General features: G+C 39.3%; 1 protein-coding gene across 10 annotated transcripts in view; it reads right to left on the bottom strand.

The window, feature by feature from the left end:
• tenm4 (teneurin transmembrane protein 4) overlaps positions 1-23080 on the bottom strand; it is a 330072-nt gene that overhangs the window by 160333 nt on the left and 146659 nt on the right. For 9 of the 10 annotated variants that reach the window (XM_041804631.1, XM_041804642.1, XM_041804649.1 and 6 more), the window contains exon 4: positions 12273-12494. The exons of the other annotated variant lie outside the window; for it this stretch is intronic. In XM_041804631.1, the coding sequence (XP_041660565.1) occupies positions 12273-12494 (222 nt within the window). The remainder of the gene's footprint in view (positions 1-12272; positions 12495-23080) is intronic. 10 annotated transcript variants of the gene reach the window in all.

Here is a 23080-nt window from a genome sequence, read left to right as displayed (position 1 = left end):
CCTGCTTTGCACAACGAAATTGGCAAGAAAAGGAGATTCATTTGTTATCAGAGGGACAGAGAGAGGAGACTTTGCTACAATAGCCAAACTTTCACATGGCATTCAAAACAGAAGTCTAAAGATATCCATTAAGTCTGGGAATGTGAGTTTTTCATTTTTCTTCCTAACAGATGTATGCTCCGGTTAAGGCCTCCTGACGCTATTCTAGACAAGTAATTAACGCAAAACCACTTCATTAGCTTGGACGTCACCCCACCCTGAGAGATAACAGGAATGTCTGCCTAATGGAGAGATGTTAGAAAGGCTGGGAGACGAGCGCCTGGCTCGTGAGCTATCAAAGAGCTGCACTAAAACCGGAGCTTACTTTCCAGAGTTTTCATGAGAAACACTCAGAGATATCAACATTAAAATACTGCAAATTAAACTAAAGTAGGTGATGCAGAAAAAAACAAGTTACCACTTTGGTTTGAGGGTTTGGAATAAAGGGAGCAAGAGAGAAAAGGAAAAATGAAGCAGCACACTTCACAACAGCACACCAGATCTATCCTTAAAGGTAGACTTTGCATGTTCAATCCTATTTTTGTTCATGTTATAATTTAGCAGAACCATGCAACCATGGTGATAAAATTATTGAAATGATATCTGTTCCATAGAGATTTTAAGCGGTTGCGTTGTATGGTGGGATTCCAAACATGCTCCCTGTTAAATTATAAACATGCAGATGTAGCTCATAATTATGAATCACTTGTACGTTTGGACACATATCCCAAACTACATGTAGCATTAAATTTTTAAAAAGCTGTTTTATAATTAAAATAACACATTTACATCCCTGGTTGTTGGATGTGCTGTATGTCCTGTGAGTGCTAACCACCTCTCAACATTTAATTCTGCATTCATCAGATGTTATAGGCAGATTTCAGCACTGAGTGCTGGAGTTACATCCAAAGATAACAGAGATCACCAGATAACAATGAAAATGTCACACATGCTGAGGGTTGGCAATATAGAGCGCTATATAGACACAGTACATTGGCATACTTTCAAACATGATACATAAGGTAAGACAATCACATCAGATGCTATGCCAAATGCTCTGTAAAAACTGTTCACAGTAGGAACCCCTGAAAGTATCATGCTTATTAACCACATGATAATCTATCTGAAATGTGTAGCCTAATTGGGAAATAATTATATCAGTTATTTCAGTTTATCAGAGGAGCAGATTTATTCTACATACATATATATTTATATGTTGTCCCACAAACAGTCTAAAAATCCATCATTAAAAAAACAAAAACCTACTTGCTTGCATTATCTTAACTAAAATGCATTTTTCTGCACTTGTATTTTTTAAGAAGACTTTATTCTACTATTGCTAAGTGTAGTCTGAGGGAAGTATTACATCACAATATATATTACATACTATCTGTTGCTAGGTAAAATATAAAACTTGTATGACAAAAATAGGGCTCAAAACTTTTGTCAGCTATGTGAAACTGGCACATTGTGTGGCTTCTCAACCATACAACGGTTAGTAGCATACAGCATATAGAGAGAATAATTCCATATAGCATCCAAAATTAGCTGTTGTATTGCACATTATTTTCAAGATACCCTTCTGAAGAGTTACTAAATCCCCAGACCATTATTTTGAACCGAGACCTAAGAGTATGGGTACATAACTGGTTGTTGATTCTCTTGGTTCCAAACCTCAACATCTGGATGGCATGTATATCAATTCTACACACTGTGTCAGTAGTATGTTTAGTGACTGCCATTACAGGTTAAATCCAAGCTACAACAACGTAATTTTCCAATTCTGATCTGAAGGCAGGTGCTATACAGCCTGCTTACATCACTAAAGAGAACAATAGTGACACCCACTTTTCTGGTGGCTCTGGTTTGGGAGTCAATTTCCCCATTTACATCCTCCAACTTCTACAGTAGTACCAATCAACAGCCAAAGTCTGCGGGGGGTGGTAAACTTGTCAATAACAGTCAGGCTCTACCAATCAGAGACGCTGCTGTGGCACTCTTTAGGATTGTGGCTTGTGTAGTTCCATTACCCAGTAATGCATATAGATCCTGATTTTCCTAGAGCAAGGTTGATATCGTGCCAATAGAAACAAAATTGTCTTTTTAAAGGCAGATTTTTAAATTCCAGGGTAGACTAACATCACCCAAAACTCCAGAGTTTAGTTACTCTTTAACTTAACATCCCTGCTATAGATTTAAATTGCTGTTTTTGCAGTGTGCATAAGGGAAAGGTTTTGTACTACATCTGGCTTTATCCCCTTGACAACAAAAGTTAAACTCAGTACTCTAAGTGCCCTAAGTAAACTTTAAATGGACTACTTTTGACTTTTACTTGAATAGATATATAGATCAGTAACATTTCTTCTACTAAAGTTCATTTCAATCAAAGTTAACTGTACTGTTCTTGTGTAAAACATTCTTTTAGTCTTCCACCCTTGGTTACTCCAGCTGCCCACTTGTTTAAACTTGGATGGAGCTGTAAGAAAATGCAGAATGCACCGTTTACTGTGTCAGCGCTGTTGTGTGAGAAACTAACTCAGTTAACTCTGTGAAAGAAGCCTGTCTGAGATGTACAGAAAGTGCTTTTAATAAGACAATGGGGAAAAAAATCCTACTTGGACTACATTATGCATAACGGCACACTGACATTCACTTGTCGGTAATGATGCCACTCTACGACTGAAAAGTTCTCCTGCACATCTCAAAACCACATTAGCTTCTTATGTCCTGCAACGGTAGTCATGGAAACAATTCATTACACTGCAATACACTAAAGCAGTAAATCTTTATGTAAAAGACCAAAGCTCATTTCACAAGAGACAGATCAGTGGATCTAGGTATCAGATTGTCAGAAAGACTCACTTTAGATGTTCAGAGCCTCACATGCACTATGTAAAAAATTCCTTTTGTCAAACCACTGGTGGGCGGCACACTGGTAGCGATACCATTAATGGTAAAATTTCTGCCATGGTATGGATTTTTGCATAACCATCATCACCTGTTGTCAGACGTGTTGCGTTATGGTGCACACAAAAGGCAGAAATGATGCCGTCACGAGCATAACAGAGTGATGAGTGAAAGACAGCAGCTCAGTCTGATTGCAGTCATCATCATCATGTTTCAGTCTGACACTAAAGAACAGTCAGATAACAACTCAAACATCAGCCGTTTGTACCCGTATGATGTATGTGAAGCACAGTAATAAGGTAAGAAGGTCTTGTCTCCCCCAAAGTATGTTTTCTATAATAACAGCAACATGAAGCGAGTGTTTGCTGTGCCTGGCATCTCTGCTCGTCTGTCTGAGGCCTTAATATGAGCAAGGCTCAACATGGTTTGTCTTCAGCCTAGCACTGCAGTGACTTGTATTACAAAAGCTTGAACCAGTGGTTTTTTTTTAAACTGGGGTTGCTCAGCGGTTTTCTGTGGGTCGCAAATGTATTTGTCATGTCAAAGCCCAGTGCAGAGACTGGAGCATGTACAGAACATCTCGTTCAGCTTTGGTCCAACTGAGGTGCACACATGTAAGAGCAACTAGCACTCTGACTTCAATGTGTAAGTCTTTGAGAAGTTACATTTAGTCTGATTTCAGTTGGACTATCATGTTTGCATGCAATTTTAGTCCAGTTTTAGTCAGAATTAACCCTTATTTCAACTGCATGTAAATGCACTGACTGTAAACTAGCGCTCGCTAACAAAGTAAATTTCAAACTAGGGGTTTGACAAGATCTCACGCCATGCAATATTTGCATTTATATCTTCACTTGAATAAAAGAAATCATTTCCAGTCATATAGTCTGTTATCAGAGCTTTGAAAAATAGAGGAAAATCTCATCTCTGGAGCAAATCGTCTCATCATACCCCTCTTTCAAACTGTGAATCAATTCATAAAAATCAAACAGAGCGATACTAAAAATGTTCAAAAATCCACTCAGGTTTTAACCCGCATACTAAACTGTTTCAGGTGCATCATTTTTGGCCACATTTAGAGGATCCTGACTTAATGTGACACTCTGCAGCATCCAGGGAGCAGGTTTATTTCTGAACTAGCACACAGGATAAAATCCACAGTACTAATGGTCACACCTGATGAAATAAAGTGATATGACATGCCCGAGACACCCGATCAACGCACTGAGGTGTGAGCTATTCGATACAGAATTAATCAAAAGCTATCCAGCGCCCAGATAAATCATTAAATCTTGCTTACTGCTACAGCCCCTATGGCTAATCACAGGAGCAGAATTTCCAGCTGAGTAGCATTTGTCTATAAAAACACAAATAGAATTTGTCATGAAGGCAGTGAAGCTGCACTCTCTCCTGGCTCCCTGAAGCTGCGTCTCTCTCTGGCCCTGCTGTTTCCTACGCCATCAGAAAAGTCTGAAGGGGGAAGAGCCATACGGAAATATGAGCTGTCTTTCCTGGACTCATTTGAGAGGTAACAGGTACCACTAACACCACATGGTGGTTATAATGCGCTGCTCTTCACCAGCTCACAATGGGAACAAGGGGGGAAAAGACCTTTTGGAGCCTTAACATGAGCTCCTATTCATTACCGAGTGAAAGAGAGAAATCCTGATGTTGTGTTTTGTGCTTCTGAAAAATAAAACCTTTGTGCAACTTGTTACACATCAGTGATGTTTTCTAGGCAGCAGGTAGCCTACTGTACATCTGCATTTGTCAACTCTGCTGTCGTTCTACAGTTTATAGCCCATAATCTGTAATCTGCAGCCTAATTACAGGAATAAGAGGTGAGATAACCTTCATAGCCTTTATAGGTCTGAGGACTGCAGAAGTAGAAACAGCTGTTTCAATAGTTTTTCTTCAGTGCATTTCTGCGACAGCGCTGCATTACGGCTTTGTGGGGGTTCGAGAGAGCATGGCACAACGCGAGCTCCATGTACACAAACAATGAGACGAGGACAAACACAGAACTGAGCTCCCCTGCTGGCTCAGCTAATCCCTTTCTCCCCCCTTTAATGCCTCTGGTAATACCTAAGAAGCCGGCACAGAAGGGGGACCAGAGCGTCCCCCATAATGCCTCAGTGACATTCATAGTGAGGGGGGAATTGCACAGAGATGTAAATATCAAAACATAACGTGAAAAAATCATTTCACAACAGAATTGCAAATATGATTTTTTATAATTTTGAATTGATTCAGAATTTAAGAAAATATAGATTTTTAAATTTACTATATTTTATCCCAGAACAATTTTAATGGCAGAATAATTTGAGCAAACCTGCTGATATTTTCTTCTGCACACCGTCTCTAACTTCCCTGGGAAATGATTGCTGCAGGAGGTGTGTAGACCTGACTCATTAACTACACTGTTAGCATTAGCATCGCTAGCTCTCAACGTCAGCAGGGTATACTTCAATACTCTCAATACATTTGGGCGGGGGGGGGGGGGGGGTTGTGCCTTTATTGACAGAGGAGGGCAGTGGGCAGAGCCGGAAACAGGGACGAGAGAGCTGGGGAGAGAAATGCGGGAAAGTGCAACTGGCTGAATTTAAACCCAGGCCTACTGCATACATGGGGCGCACCTTACCACTAGGCCATCTGCTCCCCACTCTCAATACATTTTTAGACCACTCTGCATCTCTGATTCCTAACCACTAACATTTCATGTCACTTCTCTACACTTCTCAGACAACTTGCACTTACCTATCGTTTACATGCATAAGTCACTCAGTCCCATAGTTATCTCGCTGGCTAGGGACACAGTGGAGCTTAAGCTCAGCGGGCCAGAACATGAACAAGCAGAAGACAGATGTTGGATCTGGAGGAAATCCATCAGAATCTCACTTGTGCTTAAACTAAATGAAAAAACAAAAGCAGAAAAACTAGCCTAAAACCTCTTTGACAAATATAAAGATTGAAAATGGTTACAAAGATGTAAAACTGTGTCATTAAAAATGAAGGACTTAGATTTATGATGATTTTTTTCTCTTTGTAAGGTTTTCATAAATGTCTAATTATCCCGCTTGAGCTCACAGATTTTATTCATTTCAATTATTTTGAAATAAAAGCACTAATTCTTTGCTGTAATCAGCTCACTAAATACAATAAATATGGGCTAAAAGCTGCATTATATTCAACACTAAAGATGTACAGCTCATTTGTGCACAGTAGACTGGAGTAGATCATTAAATAAGCTCCTCTTTCTACTAAACAGAGAAATCAGATTTGACTCCCAGAATCAGGATCAAATCCAACTGTGAGATTTGAAAGATTCACACTCCTATGCACGACTGCAGTTTCACCCTCCACTGTTATGCAACTACCTCTTCAGAATTTGGAGAGAAACAGAAACTGTGCATACACTTCAGGGATTTTTTTTCCCGACAAAAAGTGAAAGGAAATAAGGCCACACATTTCCAAAAGATTTTCTGAATTGCAGAACTAACACATTAATGTTACTTCTTAAAACAAAAAGTCATCCTATTATTCTACTTGTAAAGCATCCCCTCAATCAGTGTAAGATTTTAGCATGTTTTTAACTTTAACTGCTGACACCAAATGAGAAATAAACATCCTCTATATGAAATATTTTATGCAAAAAATGCAAACTCAAACAAAATAATGAAACTTGTGTTTACACAGGAAAAAAATAAAAGTGATATTTTTTCTGGCTGAGGTTTACCACAGTTTGAAACCTAATCCATTAAGACTCGTCCGGGCATATGCTTTCCCCTGCCTTTGTGAGATCAAATGGATTTTCTGTCATTTGTGAGCTGCTTTAGCAAGAACAAGACAAGTGGTTTCGTATGTTCTGCTCTGTATGTCACTCAGCTGCAGATCCATCAAGCGGTTGAAGATTCTGTTAGAGGGCACAGATGGTCTACAATTATCATGGAATGAAAGTAATGTGTCTCAATTTATGTCAATGAAAAGACGATATGTAGCAATGCAAATGCATCATCCATTTTCTCTGTGCTGAAGAGCAGCACGTTGAATGGAATTGGACATATTGTGTGTTGACTTCAGTTCATTGAAAACTGCATCAATATCCAGAGAAACTGATTCTTTTTGAGATGTCAACTCAAAACTGTACTCTCAAATATTCAGAAAAACAAGGGCATGGCTTGGTGCACCATGTGCTGCTCATTAAATTATTATTTAGCCTCAGATAGTTTGGGTCTTCTTGGTGTCTGCGGATGAATTACTTTCTGGGCTGACCTCTTTTAACCACACTTCCCCCGTCCTTGCGAGCACACGGGGGGATGATTAAGCGGTTCAAATGAAGACTTATTTGAATTCACACACAATCACGTCCCCAAGCTTTCTCTCAGGCTCTGCATTCCTGCTTGGTCAGCTGTGAGGTGGTGGTGCGCTGGCCCCTTTCACCAGGGAGCCGGGCAGCACTGAAGCCAACACTGGCCGACCCCATGCGGTTTTGCATTAAGAGATGCTAATACGGGGAGGTTGCAATGTCTCAGATCTTGCAGCTCAGCATGGCAGCGGGCTCCCACTGGCAGTCTCCCCAGGAAGAAGCCCCTCAGAGAAAGCCGAGGGCCACAGTGAAACACATGCTTCACAAAAGAACTGCAGGCTTCAGCGAGCAGCCTCGTCAGCCTCACAGAAAACCCTGGCTCAGTGTGCTTCCAAATGAAAACAGGATCCCAAAAAAATAAATAAACACTACAGCCTTGGAGGCTACTAATGTGAATAACGATGTGCTGCTGAGAGCATTTACTTGTTCAAAATCCAGCAGAACATTGTAAGTCCTGTATGTGGGCTAAAAGATGACCTTGGGCAACTGTAATCTGTAGTGATAAAAAGCCACCTGTTTTCCAGTGCAACAGATCCACTGTGAGCCAATTATTTTAGGCATTCATTGATTTTTTTGTCTTTGTTTGTAGTGACGCTACTGAAGTGAGTATTCCTACAATCTCTTATCTCTGAATTTGAATATTTCTTGAATAACTGACCTATATGTCAAAGTGATCTGATTTGATATTCCAGTCATTTTTACCATGATGGCTTTTAAATTACTTTTTTTGCACATGTAATTCCCACCCAAAACCTGAGATGCATACTTAATCCTAGATTACAACGCTACCTACTCACTTTTTCCCAACCAGATTTTTAACTTCTGCATAAATCAGAAACATTAATATTCCATTTTCATAAATTTGATTACCCAATCCAGAAAATAGGTGATTTTTTTTTCCTTTTTAATCACATAAGCTATGCATCTGTGCACCCATAACCCTGCTCTGTATGCTAGATGTACAGCACAGGCTATCTGCCTCACTCTCATTCTGTCACCTTGAGAAGATGAGGTTTATGTAGCTGAAGGGAATGGTGTTACTTCACATTGAACAAGTTTAAATGAAGTCATTTCATTCCCTGAAATGGTGAAACCAGCCTGGGTTGATGGAGTTATTTAGTCACATATATTATTTCCCACAAAGGCTTTAGGGGCTGAAAATATTTCTTACATGGAGAGGCATTAGATATCTTTCCTTGATGAAAATCTACACACAGGAAAGCAACACAGCAAGAATACAAATCAGCATCTATTGATCATCAACACTAAGCATGCAGAGGGGTTTAGAGTAAATTAACAAAATTCAGCATAGAAATCTGTGTTTGGTAGATTATTTCTTTGCTGTAATAATGATTTTTGGCAATGAATCTTATACTATTGAAAAGCCTGTTTATTTCCCTTTATAATGGTGCCACATTTGTAAGGAGCATGCATTTGTGGGATGAGCAGTAGAGCTGAGTATGCAGATTGCGCCCATAATAAATGAGCCAAATCTCTGCCAATGCCAAACAGCTTTTTCTGCTGTTCTCATTGACTCTTGTGTTGAGCTTCTGGTACCACCAGGCAAGGCTGTCCATAAAGGGGGGATAAAGGGGAGAGCTTTCAACAGCCCAGCCAAATCTGGGGCCCATGGAGGTCAGAAAATCATGGTCCATTGTAGACTTAAGCTGTGATAACCCTTTTTTTCCAACCCGAATAACAACCACTCTTCTCAAAGCAACAAATATTTCTAGTATATAAACTTTAAAATGTAACCCCCTTTTTTAAAAGCAGAATTAAAATGGGTTAAAAATGTAAAAAAAGGGTTGGAAAAGATGGTGAAATTGGATTATAAAAGTGGCAAAATGGGTTTAAAGAAGCATGAAGGGGCACAGATGGCCTAGTGGTTTAAGGCCCCATGTATGTGGGCGGCCTGGGTTCGAATCTGACCTGTGGCCCAAAATAAATCTTAAAAAAAAAACCCAAAAAACAAAAAAAGAGGCATGAATTGGTTGACAGTGGCAAAAAGGAAGGAAATGACAAAAATCGTCAAAAACCTGCCATAACAAACAGTTAAATGTGGTTAAAATTGGCAAAACGGGTGAAACAGGTGGTTAAAAGGGTTTAATAGTGGCAAGAACGGATTAAAAGGGGAGAGGTAGAGAGTGGGAGAAATAGTGGTGGAAAGGGTGGTGAAATGGGATTTTAAAAGTGGCAAAAATGGGTTAATATACGCATGAATTGGTTGACAGAGGCAAAAAATAGGCAGAAAGTGGCAAAAACCAGCAGAGAAAAAGTGGAAGGGGTTACAAGATGCTAAAATGGGTTTAAAGTGGCAAAAATTGGCATAAAAAACATTGAAACATGGTTATAATTAGCAAAATAAGGGTGTAGAAAGTGGTGAAAATGGTTTAATAGTGGTGAAAATGGATCAACATAGGAAACAATGGATGGAAAAGGGCAAAAATGGTTTAAACGGGTAAAATCTGGCAGGATAAACAGTGGAGGGGTTTAAAAGTGGCAAAAATGGCTTGAAAGGGCATAAATTGTTTTAAAATGGTTAAAATGTGTGTTAAAGGTGGTGGAAAAAGGATTCAAAAGTAGCAAAAAATGGTACAAAATGGCAAAAATAGACCAAAATTGAGCAAAACTGTTGAAAGTGTCAAATAAAAGAAGCAAAATGAGCAGAAAAGGTGTTTAAAAGGGGTTCAAAAGTGGCACAAATAAGTAGTTTCACCATCAGAACCCAATGACAACTTGACAATCTTTGGCTCCAAAATAAAGTAACTCTTAGCCACGATGCTAGCACCAATGCTACTGATCAAACACATTTATACTATTAATAAATCACAACTGGGGAGGGCCATTCACAGGGTTTGCAGGGGTTCAGCCACATCTGTTGGCAGGCATGCCCCCAGGTGCTGACAATCAGGTTCCTGAGGGAGATATGGAGAGGAGATTTTGCAACCAGTGGCAATCCCACATCTCCACAGTCTGGGTCCCACATACTCAGCTCTCCTGCTTATCCCAGTAAATGCATGTTCCTTACAATTGTAGCACAATTTAAAAGGGAAATAAACACGCTTTATGAGATTTATTGCCATGAGGCATTAAGACAACAAAGAAATAATCTACCAAACACAAATGTCCTTCCTTTCTGTGCTAAGTTTATGTCTGAGAACATCTTAAATCATAGGAGCTGCTTCAAAGATTAGCTAATAGAAATCTAATGTGTTGCTCTGTGAAGTGAAAGCATGAAATAAAGTAAAAACTAACATGCAAGATTTGAAAAAACAAAAATCTCCAAGCTGAAAAATGATTGGATTTTGAGTGGAAAATGCAGAAAAAGGCATGAAGCAAGCTTATAAGGCTCAGTAGGTGGGTTAAGTGAACAAACAGGGAAGGCTCTTTTCTGTTCTTTTTAATTTTTTTTTTGTAGTCAAACCATGAAGAAGATCAAACAAGAATCAAAGAGGAGGAAAAGAAAAGCTTCGTTTGCATTACTCACTGCTTATTCTAACTACAACAGGGTGAGAGACGAAAATCAATATGACGAGTCCTGGTTTCATGGTATTGAATTTTTAGAAAAAAAGGGGCTAGAGATGGAGAGAGTCACACAAACAGGCTGCACTGTAACATGAAAGGAATCTAAAAAAAACTTGGCAGCAACAGGAACTGAAGATATTACACCTCAGCCCTTACTGACAGCCTGAGGCCGACCTAAATGCTGTACCTATGCAAATCAGTGTCATTGTTATGAGACAAATCTGCTGCGGTAAAGGCCATTCCCCCCCCACCCATGTCCCCTTGAGCGCAGTCATGTCACTGCTGGGTGACCAGAGAGTTGCTAGCGTGGAATTAGGGGGGGAGATTTGCGACAGGATTAATAACTCATTCTGCAGGCTTTCAGAGCAGGCAGCTGGGGCACTTTGGAGTTTGATGTAATTCAACCCTTTGGGTAGTTTACTTGGAAGCTTGATCAATTATTTAGAGCATTTTATTTTGTTTTGTGTTTGCTGCGCCACTGGGATAAGAAAGGAGCTGCTGTAGTTGAAAGACATCGACATTCAAGTAGCAAAAATTCGCTATTCAGCATGCAAATAGGTGACTTATGGGAGATGAGCAGCATAAATCGCTGATTGTGAATGACAACTTTTCATGCAAATATATCCTATACAAGCACCTGAATCCCTTCCAATTGTTGTATTTTCTCACCTTAATAATTAATAACACTCCCTGAAGTAACATGGGTAAACAGGAGAAGCTCTTAAGCTCATGCAGTGAATTTTAAGACGGTTTAAACAAAATAAAATGTGTTAAAGCACCTAAAGAAAAAAATACCGCAGCTACTTAGTAAATCTACAGTACCTGGTTTACTCTCATTGAATTTCTGTCAACTGTCAACACCATGTTTGCAGTTTGAGCCTAAATGTCAGCCTGTCAGTCTGCATGAGTGTTAAGTCAACAGCAGGAGACGGAGTCTGTCCTGAGGTATGAGAGGCTGACGTTTATTAATGAGAAACCACAACAGGACTTTCAAACCAGATCTAACTCAAGGAGCCCTATTAGAGACTGTGATAATATCAGACTTAAAGAGACCAGGGAACATACTGCACCTGAAAAAAAGGCCTTTCTGTGTGCAGAGGATGCATGCAGGCTGTATGTGAAGACTCTCCTGAGGGATTTCTTGCACCAGCATGCATTGCAACTGAAAAGAAACATTTGTGACAAATATCTCCTGCTAACCAAAACCGTCCATCGTTTTGACTGAAGCTGTGAACTCTGCAGACCTTGCTTCAGAGAGTTCTGTGCTTTTCCTGAGGCTACATATCGACTTAAAGTTTCAACTCAGTCTCATGGTGCTCAGAAAAAAGGGACATGTTCTTGCCCATAGCCATCTGCATGACCTATCACACAGCATATCCAGGAGAAGGGGAAGTCTAACCTCCAGAAAGCAACAGTAGTTTGAAAACAAACTCACCATCAGCAGTTGCAGTGGCTGGAGCATACAGGTTCCCTGAGCCAGTTTTAACTAAGAATGAATTGGGGCCAAACTCATCCTCAGAGTCAGAGTCCTGGGCTGGCTGAGCCGCACAGTTACCTAGCAACCCTCCCTGGCTCTCATTGGCTGCAATGGAAGGGGGAGGGTATGGGAGCTGCTCAACAGGGGAGGAGGAGGCGGATGAACAATGCAGCGGAGGACCTGTGGACCACAAACAGAGACAACACATGGGGGGGAAATGAAACACACCCAAACACAGGCAACATCACATAGGAGCAGAGAACACCCACACGCGCGCACATGCAAGAGCACACACACTCTCACACAGGCAAGACTTAACTCTGATACTTCAAAAACAAACAGGGACACATCTGCCTTTGTCTACGCCGCCTCACCCCAGCTGGGAGGAACAATACAAACAAGTGAAATGACTTTGAGATAATAGAAAAGGCAAATGCCTGGCACTGGTTTAGAGAAATGAAAACAAAACACCTTTGTGGGATTTTAAATGCAAAAGAGGAAGCAAAGGTTAAAATGCCCAAACCTTTTTCAGTAGAAATAAAAAAAACCTGAGCTGTTTAGGAGAGATGCCCCAATCTCTCACAATTTTTTTTCTGCCATTATCATACCAATCATCTGAGTGAGATCAACTGACACTGATACCGATGTTAACTGTTCTGATGTACTGGGAAAACCTACAGGTGGCAATGGGATGCACAATATTATCAGCATCATATCAGTACTGGCAGATATGAAGATTTCTGCTGATAATTAAAGTCAGTATATTAGCTGCAAATATAGACATATAGGCTGTAAACATGGGCCTTATGTATGAGTAAGTTAGTAGAGTTTTAGGCAGGACAAACAGACCTTCATCAAATTAAATCATTTTCTTTGTTCATCCTCTTTCCTGAGTGTAACTGAACCCATAGAGCATCTTTTCAGCTAAAAACCAATGTATATCAGTATTTATCAATGCTTTAGTCCAACTCTCAAGTTTTAAGGACAAAATAATTCAAATTATACATTTTGTTTAAGAAAAGTGCATAGTGACTGCCCTCTACAGGTCGAAACCTGGCAACTGCAGTTCAATTTTTTCCACTGGCTGAGCTATTACTCTGTGAAATCACCCAGTTACTGTTTTAGACAGCTATTTCATTTGAAGGCATTTTAAAAGTATCAAATATTCAGAAGATTTTTTTGAAATTCAAAGGTAGACGCACCACAGCCAAAAATATGGGGTTCAGTCGTCCTTTAAACTTTGTTTGTTCTGGACTGAGGTTTTTTTTTTGTCCAAGGTTAAACTTCAGTGTCTGTTTTCAGGACAACTGTTTCAGGTCTGAACTATATCTTTATATCAGTATTGAAACTGGACATATCAGATATTATATACCAATACTGTGCATCCCGAATGTAACCTGCTAAAAGGTCACAGGCTTAAAAGTTTGAGAACCTCTGCCATAGGTTAAGTAGTGCAAATAGAGTAATAAATAAAAAGCTGTAAGTCTCAGAATTCAGTTGCACAATGGAAATGAATTTATTAATTTATACGTAACATTAAATTATCATTTTTTGAGAGTTAACTTACTTGTATCCTGCTTTAATTAAAACATTTAGCTAACGGGACATATGACAAGGTTCGGGGGGTCTTAGATCAGCTGTTTTGTGTGGATGAGGAGGATGGCTGACCTGTAGCAGCAGCAGAATCAGAGAACATTTTTTCAAACTCAGTGATTCACAATGCTTGTTTAGGGAATGCATTGGTTCACAATTTAATAAGCTTGTTTAATAACACGACAACAAACATGGTGTTCCTCTCAGCCTCAGACACTCGAGTATCATCTAAGATAATCGGTTTTGCTGATCAGTGACTATTCCAATCTACTAATCATGTATTTTTAATGAAAATTGGCTGATAATGATCGGTTCCTGATCAATTGGGGCATCTCTTCTGCTCAGCATATGTTTAAAAACACAGTTTCTTTCAAAACAAGACTGTCTAACACAGGTTCATTGGCTCAAACTATATGAATAACCCCAGCAGATTGAAACATGTGTACAGTGAAGCAAGCCCATGAATAATATGTCCCTATATATGTCCTGGCTGTTAATACCCTCTCCTGTAGAAGCACATATAACTCCTGCCAGCCAAGAAATGAATCCAACCTGAACCAATCCTGCCTATTTCTTCTGTAGTCAGTGTCCATCTCAGCTTTCCTACTTGTCAGTAATATAAAATACCACAGGGATTAGACCGGCCACTCACCTTAACAGCACGGAATGAATAGTTTACAGATGTCATTATTTATAGCATCTTGTTATTTCCGATGCACAAACCCTAATGCTTACATAAAAATAACATTATTTCTTCTTTCAAGGCTTATTGGCTCCCCTTCGCCATGCTGTCATGGAATGTTAAATCTCCACAGAGCTCCTATTAATGTGTGATTAACTTCTGATGCAGCTCTATGCACGCTGAAAATGGAAGTACTTAAGTGATGCATCTGCAGCGAACGAAGCCATCATTTTTGTGCCTGCCTCATCTTCCCATCAGTCTGTCGGTCCTGATGTTGAAATTCCTGCTGACTGTATTGTCATCCATCAGGAGAGATAAATTTCCTCTCGCTCTCTAATGATCCCTGAAGAGTATTAAAATACGACTCAGTGACTCGCATCTAATTAGGAAACAATTAGTGATACTAACACATCAGCCATAGCCGCAAATGTCCACTGGTCTGGAGAGTTTGTGCTGCATATATACTTCATTTATCCCTCAATCCTCTAATGCCTGAGCAGGTAATTGCTGCAGAGGTACAGTGGCCATGCTGTGGGTTAATGACCATGACACTGTTGTGCTTGAATGTAGAGCAAAGTACAAACAGGAGGGGAAGAGTAGTTGAAAAGAGCATCATTATGAGCCTTTCCTAGAAGCCCTAAACATCTCAGACACTACATTTAGCTTGTGTCTAAACAACACTCTGCTGCAGCAGCTCCTCTAAGATCGGAGGCAAGTCTGAAATTTCTGACATGACCTGGCTGCAGCTCTTATATTACTGCATTTTCCCCAAAGACAGAATTAATCAGTGCGACAAGAAAAGATTAAAGTCCTCCAAAAATGGTCAAAGTCATAACCTAAATTATACCAGGTATCCATGCTCAGCAGCCATTAGTCTTGTGCACAGAGGTTTTACTGTCTCACTGTATTTAATTAATGCTTGCTAGTGCGATTCATGCCCATGCAGCATGCACATAAAAAGTCACAGACAAGGCGTGGAGCCATAGCATGAGACTGCAAGAGAGGTTTCTCTTGCTGCCACAGTTTATTCCCTTTGCTTTCACTCACTGTTTTCCAGCAGCAAAAGGGTACCTTTACTTAGGAGCTCCTGGACTGTGCACTCCTGCCTGACAGCTCCGGGAAAGTGCCAGTAGCTGCCTGGTTCAGCCTGACTGCAAACACAGTCGACCACCAACTGCATTAAAGGTTTTAATTAACTCATTTGCAGACCAATTATAAAATGGAGATACAGGCTGGTTACTCTGATCTGTAGGTAAGGAGAGGAACTGCTGATGATATTGTAGCGCTTAGAGTGACACCTACACCCAGAAAAAGAGGAATATTTGTCTGGGAAAATAGTTGGAATGGAGGATATTGTTCAACACAGAAGTTTCTGCTAATTTTAAAAGGAATGTGAAATCTGACATCCTGATTAAGATTCACTTTGGATGGGTTATTTTCAAAAAAACTTTAAAAATTGAATAGTTTAACACTGAAAGTACAGAAAAATAAAAAAAACAGATTTTCAGATAACAAATTCACTAGATGGAAACTCCACATCAAAGCCCTTGTTCAAAAAGTGACATTTATTTTCAAGGGAGAGACGATAACAGTGTGTGGTACTAGTACCAGAGAGAAACTGACAGCAGCAGAGGCATGCCAATGTGGGCGGCTAGGCATCAGGTTTTTGCTACTACAACTTACAATAAATAAGGAAGTAGGTGTTCCATGTTACACTTGAAAACTTTCAGAGGACAGCACTGAATGCTGTGAGCGAGCTCTGGATTTTGCAGATGGAGAACGGGTAGCTGGTGGGGTTTTTCCCATCAGTTTCTCCTACTATACCTGTCATAGGCAGTAAATGCAAAATCAGTTCATGTTATAAAACATGTGATAGGAAATTTAAAAATATAAATTTTACATCAAGTCTACAGCCTTAACACAGGTAACATTGCGTATTTTGACATGCATAATTATATAAACCAGACAATTGTGCCTTGCTAATGTTGTCTTATTTGAGGAGAAAACAAGACAAACTTAAAACTCTCTAAATAAGATCACCCTGGTCATTAATGAAGTGACTTCAAAGCATTTTATTTGGTGTAAAACAAAGACTATGGGGGGTTCGACCTCCACAGCACTCCTATGGGGGATTTCTGGGGCAGCTTAAGGCAGTACTCAACACAGAAGGAGCAGACTGTGAACCTAAATCCTCAGGAAGATATTCTGGGTGGATGGTTAAACAACGCTGATTTCAAGCAGGCAGAAATAGGAATGCAAGACATTGTTTTTTTGCCAATATCCAATATCAATTCCAATATTTAAAAGTTAATCCAGATCTAAAACTTCACTCCTTAAAACCTGAAAATTTAATTCTAACATTAAACCACCCCAGTCAGCAATTAGTTATCTGAGTGACTTCAAAGATTTCCCTTGGTTTAATACAAAGACTATGGGGAGTTCAACCTTCACAGCACTCCTGTGGGGGATTTCCAGGACAGCGTAGGGATGTACCCAACACAGAAGGAGCAAACTCAGCCTAAATCCTCAGGAAGATATTCTAGCTGGATAGTTAAACAACACTTATTTCAAATAGGCAGAAATAGGAATGTAGTATTGGATTTTTCCCAATATCCGATATCGTTACTATTATTTTAAAGTTAGTCCAGATCCAGATGCTGATTGGTCCAGCATTCTCTGATGAGGAACAACCATGTCAACTTGAAGCTTTGCTAGATGGATCCGCCTGACAACAGACATGAAATCTGGCCAATCCACTGGCTTTTGCAAGGTTAAAAAACATTAATGCTCCAATTTGGAGATAGTTCAATACAGGCTATGTTTAATTCTATATTTCTGCCTGATGTTATACTTTCTATTTATCTTAAAACTCAATACGCTTTATTGTAATGTCTTATTTCCTCAACGTCATGTCTTTAAATGCTCTTAATGTTATTAATGCTTTATGAAGTCAGCAGAGCACTTTGAATTACTTTTACATCAGTGATGCTCTATACAACTTCTCTTGTCTTGCATTTCAAGGTAATGTTTTCTCAGTTTCTGCATAGCAGAACTTTAGCAAGTATCAGAAAATCAAGACATCTTCAAAGCCTCTTATTTGCAGCACTAAATTATACATTTTTTTTTATTGCCAGTTAATTGGTGGATTATTTGGTCCTCCACATTATCAGTGACACAAGACACAATGGTCGAGTGCCTTTTTAATAAAGTAAAAACCTTAAAAACATTCCATTTAAAATGACTGAAGATCAAACAAACTCTGATTAAAAAGCCAGATCCACCTTCAAAACTGATTCAAATAACTAACAAATTCTTCATCTTGTTTTTTATTTATTTCATGTCACTCATCTAGTCAATTTGTCTGGTAATTGCTTTAGCACTGAAGCTAATAAATAATTACAAACTTCAAAGGGATTTGTGGATACACCTTGTGCCCCAAAGACATTGCTCAACCTCTGCATGTTATGTTAATGTGATCAATCTTGGCTGTGCGCTCCTGGTTGTGTATTTGTGTTGACTAATGAGTGGAGGCAGGAGGAAACCTCAGCACAATTGTTGGGGATGTGCACACCTACGCTACCTGCAGCCATTTATGTGGAGACGGTGTTGCAGTGTCATGCCTCATAAACGATGAGCCGCATCAAGAAGATCAAGTCTGAGTTTGAGAAAATGGCAGGATTGAGTATGAAAACATAACCATTCATTTTGTGCATTTAGAGAGTTTCTCTCTGTAAATAACGCAAGTTAAATGATGAAAAAAAGACAAAATGCAATTTGAGGAAGTTTTCTAACAAGTTAGAAGTAAGAGAGATCTATTGTCAGCATCATGATTGTCGTGATCCCTTACTGCTGGTCTGTTTCTTATCTTTATGATTTAAGGGTACAATGATATGTAATAACTTCATTCATACATTGCCTATGAAAAGTATTCACCCCCTTGGATGTTTTACCCTTTTCTTGGTTTTATAAATCAATCGTGGTCAACAAAATTTGGCTTTTGTTACAAAAAAACAACAAAAGAAACTCTTTCATGTCAAAGTGAAAAGAGATTTCTACAAAGTGATGTCATTAAAATATGTTAAGTAAAGTGACTGCATAAATATTCACCCCCTTTAACATGACTGACCTAATTCAACAGATGTCCAGCCACCTGGTGCTAGTAGTCTCACAGTGAGAGAAATGGGGATCACCTGAGTGCAGTGAACATGTCTTAAATTATTATAGTATAAAGACACCTGTGTCTGGAAGGTCAAGCTAATCTGAATCCCTGGCTACCATTGCACCAAGAAGACAAAAGAACACATCATCCATCCATCATCAAGAGCTTGAAGGAATATAGCACATGTGAGACTAGTGAGAGAGTCCACTAGGACACTCAAGACGACTACTCTGCAGGAGCTGCAAGCTTCTGAGATGGGAGAGACTCTACATACAACAACTGTTGCCCAGGTTCTTCACCAGTCAAAGCTTTATGGGGGAGTGGCAAAGAGAAAGCCACTGTTGAAGAAAATTAAATCTAGACGAATCTGCCAAAAGGCATGTGGGAGATGCCACAGTCAAGTGCAAGAAAGTTCGTTGGGCTGATGATGCAAAATGTTGCTTTTTGGCCATCAGACAAGACGCTATGTTTGACAGAAACCAAACACTGCACATCACCACTGCGATGCACAGTGGTGGCAGCATCATGCTGTGGGGATGCTTCTCGGTGGTGCCCAGGAAGGCTTCTAGAGGTAGAGGGGGGAAATGAATGCGGCAAAATATAGGAAAATCCTGGAGGACAATCTTATCTAGCCTGCAAGAGAATTATGGTTTGGGAGAAGATTTATTTTCCAACAAGACAATGACCCAAAGCATACAGTGAAGTTACACAGAAATAGTTTAAAGACAACAAGGTGAATGTTGCGCAGGGGCTGAGTCAAAGCCCAGACCTCAATCCAGTAGAGAATTTGTGGCTGGACTTAAAAAGGGCTGTAAAAAGCAGTAAAATTGCAACATCCAGGTGCATCTAAATACTGACTTTAAGGGGGTTAATATTTTTGCAGATACTTATTTTAAATTATCTATTTTTATTTAATTTACAGTACTTTGTAGAAATCTGTTTCACTTTGAAATTAAAGAGCTTTTTTCATATTTTTTTGTCAAAAGAGCCAAAATTATATTGACCATTTATAAAATCACATCCAAGGGGGGGAATACTGTTTATAGGTCCTGTAGATTTTCAGGTATACTTAATGAGGAGAAAAATGCAATTCCAACAACAGAGTACATAAGATCTACTGTATGGCTTCCAAAGTTGAATGTACTGCACAATGACAGATGTGTGCTTCTGCGGTGACAGCAGGAATTATTTGTTCTCTAATTGTCTAGAGTTGCAGGCAGTATCTATGAAAATGCAATGTTTCTCCAGATCAACTGTAAAGAAAAAACAAACATCTCAGCTCATGTCCTGTCCCAGCAAGTAATGCCATGAGGCATAGAGGACACAGAAGAGTGTAAGGAAGTCTTACAGTGTCATCATAGCACTGCTGGGAAGGCTATAGGATGCAGATTGTGTTGATTCTCCATGTTACCATAAAGCATGCTGGTCTGCAGGCAGGATGAGTGTAGTCAGAAAATCTTTATTTGATTTTAAAGTCAAATGAACATCTTAATGCTTTACTGTGTGTATACTGCTATGTGTGTGTATTATCACAGTGGCTTGGGCTGTTTGAAGCATCATCCGTTAAAGGCTGACTGAACGGTTGGCAGTGTCTTTGGCAGATCAGAAAAATGTTGCGTAATTTGCTCCTGGCACCATTTTTGTCATACCGTGTAGGTGGAGTGGGATTCACTTCAAAATGTGATGGCATATTTAAAGCATTTGTCAAATTTCAGCTGTTTGACTCGGTTGGATTTTGCACTGAGTGTGACTGCCATCATCAAGGGCCACATAGTTAACATTCACTCAAATCCTCCCTGCTCTTTAAAATGGTTTTACTGTATTTGTAAGAGGAGGTCACATGAAAATGGATTGCTATTTCTGTGGGGGCACATGGTGTATGACACCAAGGGGTATTTCAGAAAGAGCAGTTGATTTCATGTCTAGCCAACTTCTATGTTTTATGCTGGGTGTTTTGATGTAAATCACCAATATGCTGCTGTTTGACTGTGGTACTATCAGTGCCACTCAGTGCGTTTACATGCACAGTTGAGTTGGGTAACAGTTAAACTCGATATGGCCTTTTAATTGGATTACTGGCCTTTGCCCAGAAGACAAGCACTGGGGGGCCTGAAGAATGACTTTATTGATGGGAGTGTGTTACACTCTACTTAACGTCCGCTTTGGCTCATTACTATTGGACCCTCTTTCCACTGACCCATCATGTCACAAACAGTAAGAATATCGACAATCTGAAATTGTAAATTAACTTTACACCAAACCAAGACGGTTGAGAAGCTTTACTGTGACTTTGCCTAAACTTCAGACTTGATTAACTCTATGATTAAATGAGAAATGTCTTCAAAGTGGATCTTTTTATCAAAAATTCAGACAGAACTGAATTTATGTTTTTGGTTATGAGACATGATAGGATAAAAATGATAGTGGCGGGCTGTCAGACATTCAAAATCCCTGCTATTTCCTCCCTTGTTTGTCTTACACAGTGGTTTTAAACCTTTTGTTGCCAAGGCACACCTAAGATCAAGCCAAAATGTCAAAAACATGTTACAGTAAAATGAGTGCATAGCGTTTATTCAGGCAGGCCACGGAGTCCAGCACTTCAATATAATTGAGATCAGCTGATCTCACGCAAGCCCTCATCAGCTGACGGCCAGCTGTTATTCTTTAAAGCACACTATTGGCTAATCGCACTCATGCTGCCATATACAAAGTGCTCTTACCTGGATATGCTTTGCTGCTCCCTCTACAAGCCACTTTTTACAACCCTCCTCCACCCCAGCTCCTCCTTCCCAGATCAGCCACATTTACAACTGTTGATAAAGAAAAACTATTTATGACTGCAAATCATGTGTGCTTCTGTACAAAGTGGTCCTGACGGAACTGAAGTTATTGTATAGTTGCAGTAGTTACAGTATGTATGGTTGTACAAATTGCTGCAGCACATCAGTGTGCCTTGCCACCATTTGAGAACCACTGGTCTAACATGTCTGCTAAAACTCAAGCAAGAGACAGTAGAGATGGGTTTGCGTCGCAGACACAGGAGCTTATGGTTGTGTGTTTGTGTGCAGTTGTGCCCATCAGTAAATGAGGTTTAATGCAACAATATGCATTAACAAGCTAACGATAACTTGGCCAAGCAGTGAGTGACAAAGGTCTGTAAGGTAGAATATCACTGACCCTTTAGGCTATGGCTTCCCTTTATAAAGACATATTAAAGGCTTCTTGATTGGTTAAATCTGTAGCTCTACTGCGGGGGTGTCAAACTCAAGGGCCATTTGGCCCATGTTACGGTTACACCCAGCCTGCAAGACCATATCATATCATTATTATAACTGGCCCACTGGTATGGGTTCTCCAGTATAAAAATGTAAACTCAACACCGATGATTTGAAATATCCTTTTTAAGTCATAAAAATGTAAAAAAGTAAAAAGTAAAATTTATTAGATAGTCAGAAATGAGGGAAAGAAATTATGTGTTGTCATTACATATTTTTAATTTTGCATTTCCAAATCACTACTTTAACTTATGATGTTGTATTTTCATTTCATATTTTGACCTCTCCAATTTATAACTTTGACTATTTATCTCATAATTTGACCTTTTAAACTTATGTTTTTACTTTTTCAACTTCTAACTTCAACTCTGAATTCCATATTTTGAACTTTTAGACTCAAAATTTATAGTTTAAACATATTTTGACCTTTTAACCCCATGATTTCCACTTTCTATCTCACGTATTTGCCTTCTAAAAACATTAGTTTTACTTTTAATTCCATGTTTTGACCTTTTGAACTAATAAATCAGACTTTTTATCTCAGATTTTAAACCTTTTAACCCTAAAACAATCTTAAAATCATTTATCATCGGTGCTTAGTTTTTTTTCCCCCCATAATTCATCACTGGTGAAAATGAAGTTGACTGTTTATGGTAAATGTTGACCCTGTTTGGCTCTCAGGTTAGATCTAAATTCAGAACACGGCTCATGCAGCGATTGAATTTGACACCCCAGCTCTACTGTGATGAAATGTTTGCCAGAAGTAGCAATAAAGGCATTATTTATAAATGCCATAAAGCAGTGCTTCCCAAAGTGTAGGCCCCAGAGGTAGTGTAGGTGGGACATGAGAGGTCATTTACAAAAACCAAAAATCAGAAATAAAAAGTAATTTCATATCATTTCATCAGCTCTGGGATGTCTGTGTTCTGTTTTATTCAAATAAAGGGATATGATTTTTTTTTTAAGTATCTCATTCTTTGATGAGATGGGAAAAAGACGAGTGAATAAAATTCTCCTCAGCTGCAGTCCTAGTCTGCTTTACCTCTGGTACAAATGA

Source organism: Cheilinus undulatus, linkage group 2, assembly GCF_018320785.1.
Source record: "Cheilinus undulatus linkage group 2, ASM1832078v1, whole genome shotgun sequence".
Lineage (NCBI taxonomy): Eukaryota > Metazoa > Chordata > Actinopteri > Labriformes > Labridae > Cheilinus > Cheilinus undulatus.
This window is presented reverse-complemented; position numbering and strand designations above follow the sequence as displayed.